The sequence below is a fragment of the Arachis hypogaea genome, chromosome 17 (genome assembly GCF_003086295.3).
Source record: "Arachis hypogaea cultivar Tifrunner chromosome 17, arahy.Tifrunner.gnm2.J5K5, whole genome shotgun sequence".
Classification (NCBI taxonomy): Eukaryota; Viridiplantae; Streptophyta; class Magnoliopsida; order Fabales; family Fabaceae; genus Arachis; species Arachis hypogaea.
In genome coordinates, this window is record NC_092052.1 from 7,719,607 (window position 1) to 7,723,507 (window position 3,901).

The window sequence follows — 3,901 nt, forward strand, 5'->3', positions numbered from 1 at the left end:
ATGCTAGATGCAAGGTTTAGGGGTCTGTCGCAGTCACACAGAGCAGTCAAGGAAGGGGATTTGCACCAAATCAATTCCATGAGAAAATCTGGGTTGTGGGTGCCTACGATTTTCCTCGCGTTTGCCAATCAATCAGGAGGATTCGAGACTGTCGGGTTCGAGATAAAGGACATATATAATGCGATAGAGAAGAAAAGGCGGGCATGCGCGACAGATGCGGAGTTCACGTTGAAGTTCTTGGGAACTTTAAGGACGACTGATTCCGGGATATTCTGGAGGTACTCGCTGGATGTTGACAAGAGGCTGGAAAATCTCTTCTGGTGCGATGGTACAAGTCGTTATGACTACAGCGTGTTCGGGGATGTCCTGGGTTTTGATGCAACTTACGGTCGTAACAAATACAAGTGCCCTTTGGTAATATTCTCAAGGGTGGACCATCATATGAGGACGGTGGTGTTCGGCTGCGCCATATTGAGCAACGAGAGCGAAGCAAGCTATGTGTGGTTGCTGCGGTCATTCCTTGAGGCAATGAAGGGAAAACAGCCAAAGTCTGTCATCACGGACGGTGACCTCGCCATGAAGAGTGCGGTTAGCACAGTTTTTCCCGGTGCACATCACAGGTTGTGTAGCTGGCATTTGTTAAGGAACGCCACTGCTAGAGTTGGACGGCCGGGTTTTCTCAGGAAATTCCGTCTGTGCCTCATGGGAGATCTAGAGGTTGACGAATTTGAGACAATATGGACGGATAACGTGGCGGACCACGGGTTGGAGGATCATCCGTAGATAGTGGAGATGTATGCCAAGAAGCATTCCTGGTCCAATGCCCATATCCGATGGAAATTCTTTGCAGGTCTGAAGACGACATCCAGGTGCGAGGCTTTGAATATGCAGCTTGGAAAATTTATACACAACGGGTACAATCTGAGGGAGTTTGTGGAGCACTTCCAACACTATTTGGAGTTCATGAGGAGGAGAGAACTAGTGGCAGACTACAAGTCTGCGTATGGCGAGCCTATTGTGAAGACGAAACTCGAGGCCATTGAGCAATTCGCTGCAACGGTTTATACAAGAGAGGTTTTCGAACTGTTTCGGGAGGTGCTGATGCTAGCCAGCAACGTTAGAGTTGTGTCCACCAAGAGGACGAGCGCTTGTGTTTTGTTCGAGGTTGCAATGTACTGCAAGCAGAGATCATGGGCCGTGTCTTGGGCCGAGAAAGACGACGAATTCAGCTGTTCTTGTCAGCGGATGGAGTCCTTTGGGCTTCCTTGTGTCCACATGGTTGGGGTTCTGGTTTATCTGAACATGACAGCTATCCCCAAAGGCCTAATACTTGACCGGTGGACAAAGAGGGCAAAGCAGCCGCGTGCACCCTGCGACGGAACTCGTGTTGGGGAGATCCCAGACGCGGCATACATGAGCATGCACGCGGCGATTTCTCCATTACATTACGCTGACTATTACTGCTTTACTTTAGTGGATTTCTCCATTATTAGTTATCTGCATTCACTATGCTGTAATTAAAACGGCTTAATAAGGACCACCAAATATTTCTCACACACCAACTCCCACGTTAAGGTAAATCTTCAAATCTCTTGCGATAGATTAGCACAACATTTGCATCTGCATCAAGGTTTTACAGGTAGATGTCGATGATGTAGAAGTGCTACTTTTTTTTTGGGTACTTTGTACAAGTACTACTTGACCAGTTCTGCAGGAGGAGTTGGGGTAGCATTATTAAAGTAACGGCATAGAATGTGGCTATTTTTTTTCTCGGCACGAGTCCGGGCCTATTTTGACATCGAACCCAAAACCAACAACTTCCCTATCACCCAATTCGTATCCACCTATCGACCAAACAAAAAAAAAGGGTTCCCTCCTACACGCCGGCCAGGAATCTTTGTTTCCACCTCCATTGCCACTGTCCATTACCGACGACCATTACAAACTTCTTCTTGCCATCACCGTTTCGCGAGATAGCATCTTCATAATGTTGCTATGTCTTGCGAGTGGCCGTGTTCTGTTTCCTATCTCCCATACCAGACCCATTTCCTTCTCCATTCAGGATTTCCATCCAAGATTTGCAACGCTAACTAGTTGCCCTCGTCGGCCACTGTTGAAGACCATCAGGCACCTCCTCCATTCAATCTCCCAATATCGAACTCTCCTCCAGTCAGCCAGGTATATGGAGCTCTCCCTTAGTCGCTGCCGTTGGGATTGCAGACTCACCAAACCTCGTCTCCATTTCATCAAACCTTCTCGTCGGCATCGTTTCTTTCGCTGGGCATATGCGGTTCTCCGTCACTCGCCGTCATTGCGATAGAGACCCTTCCAAACTTTTCCCCATTCGATTGCCGGACTCAGGGTGGTGACCGTCCGAAGAATTTTGAGATGTGGGTTTTGTATTACATAGTTTTTTTGGTGGAACGATGGTGGCCCACACACCTCCTAAAACCCATGGTGAAAAAAAAAAACTAACCCATTTCCAACAAAAAAAAATAAATAAACCGGAGATTATAACTCAAACCGAAAAAACCATAGTGTACCGGTTCACAAATAAACTAAGTTTTGGGCCAAATATATAATTTTCAACAAATGCTGTACGGATCTCATCCTAACCATCCAAACGGAATCTTTCCACTTGGTCCATCATGGTCCTGATTATACTTTCCCCACCAAAGACAAAGCCTTGGTCTAAAACTATATGATTACGTTTGAAAATGTTAAAAATGATAGATGGGAATGACTCATAATTAAATTGAAAGGAAAAAAGAAAAAGTTCGAAATGGAATGGTATAGAATTATTTCGTATATGGATATGTAAAATATTTAATAAAGAAACAAGAAAATTATATAACAGGCTAAACTATTCAACCCCATATATACCTGGTATATATGCTAACCTTTCAAACCCATATTATTATGTGATACATTTAGTATAATATATTAGTAAACTATTGATTATCACATACTAATTTTCAGTTAAGACCTAAAATGACTTTAAATATAAATTAGTTTTCAAAGATTTTAGAGATCAAAACAAATGATATGCTATACGCTGTTTTAATTTAATGCTAAATTGAACCTTCACAGTCCTTATGAATGTGACCCTTGATGCTTGAAAAGTTGCTCATTTTCTTGACCTTCGAATTCATGTTGGCAATGATAATAATTTACCTCAACTTAAAAAGTTCATTGACTTATTGCCAACTGCCTTATTTAAAACAAATAAATAAAAGGATCTAACTTTTTTTTTATATATTTTTATATTTTTTATAGTTGTTTACGATATTTTTTAGTCTGCTTGACTAAAGACTAATTTGTTATGAATCTGAACCTATTTAAAGATATGTTACTGTCTAATAAATTACTAAATACACATAAAGAAATTTGAACCACTCCACACTTGTTCAAGCAGACGAGTGAATTGATCAGTACACAAACTCAAATTGATTTTCTATTTTCATACTTTAATTTTAGTCATCTCGTACATGCATGGGCCTCAATGTCGGCTTCTTCACTATTTTAGGACTCTATTTCAACTGTTGACCAAAAGCAACTAAGAAAGAAACTATAAAAAGTCATTGATGATAACCGGTAGCTAAGTGGTACAGCCAAGGATTACAACTGAATGTGAATGCTTATTATTCTTTTTATTTTCTCTATATTTTTATCTATGCACAAATAATACTCTAACTAAATTCATAAATTAAAAGATAATAATAATTATTTAGTACTATGTTTTTCAAAGACATACTTTGCAGTTTAGAACATGGCGTGGATGGTGTTTTGTTTATGATGATGAGCATTTTGGCAATGAGATGCTATATCCAAAGTGAGATGGCTTTCCTGAGGAAGAAATGTTAAAAGTGATAATCTTTGTGGGATTAGATAGAATGAATGC

At 41.0% G+C, this 3,901-nt stretch overlaps 1 protein-coding gene across 1 annotated transcript; it reads left to right on the forward strand.

Moving 5' to 3' along the window:
- Positions 1-783, forward strand: LOC140180472 (protein FAR1-RELATED SEQUENCE 5-like). Its single transcript, XM_072221656.1, has one exon. The coding sequence runs from the start codon at positions 1-3 to the stop codon at positions 781-783; it is 783 nt and encodes a 260-aa protein (XP_072077757.1).
- The last annotated feature ends 3,118 nt before the right edge of the window (positions 784-3,901 follow it).

Coding starts and splice junctions, on each gene's coding strand:
- LOC140180472 (XM_072221656.1), top strand. CDS start 1: ATGCTAGATGCAAGGTTTAGGGGTCTGTCGCAGTCACACAGAGCAGTC.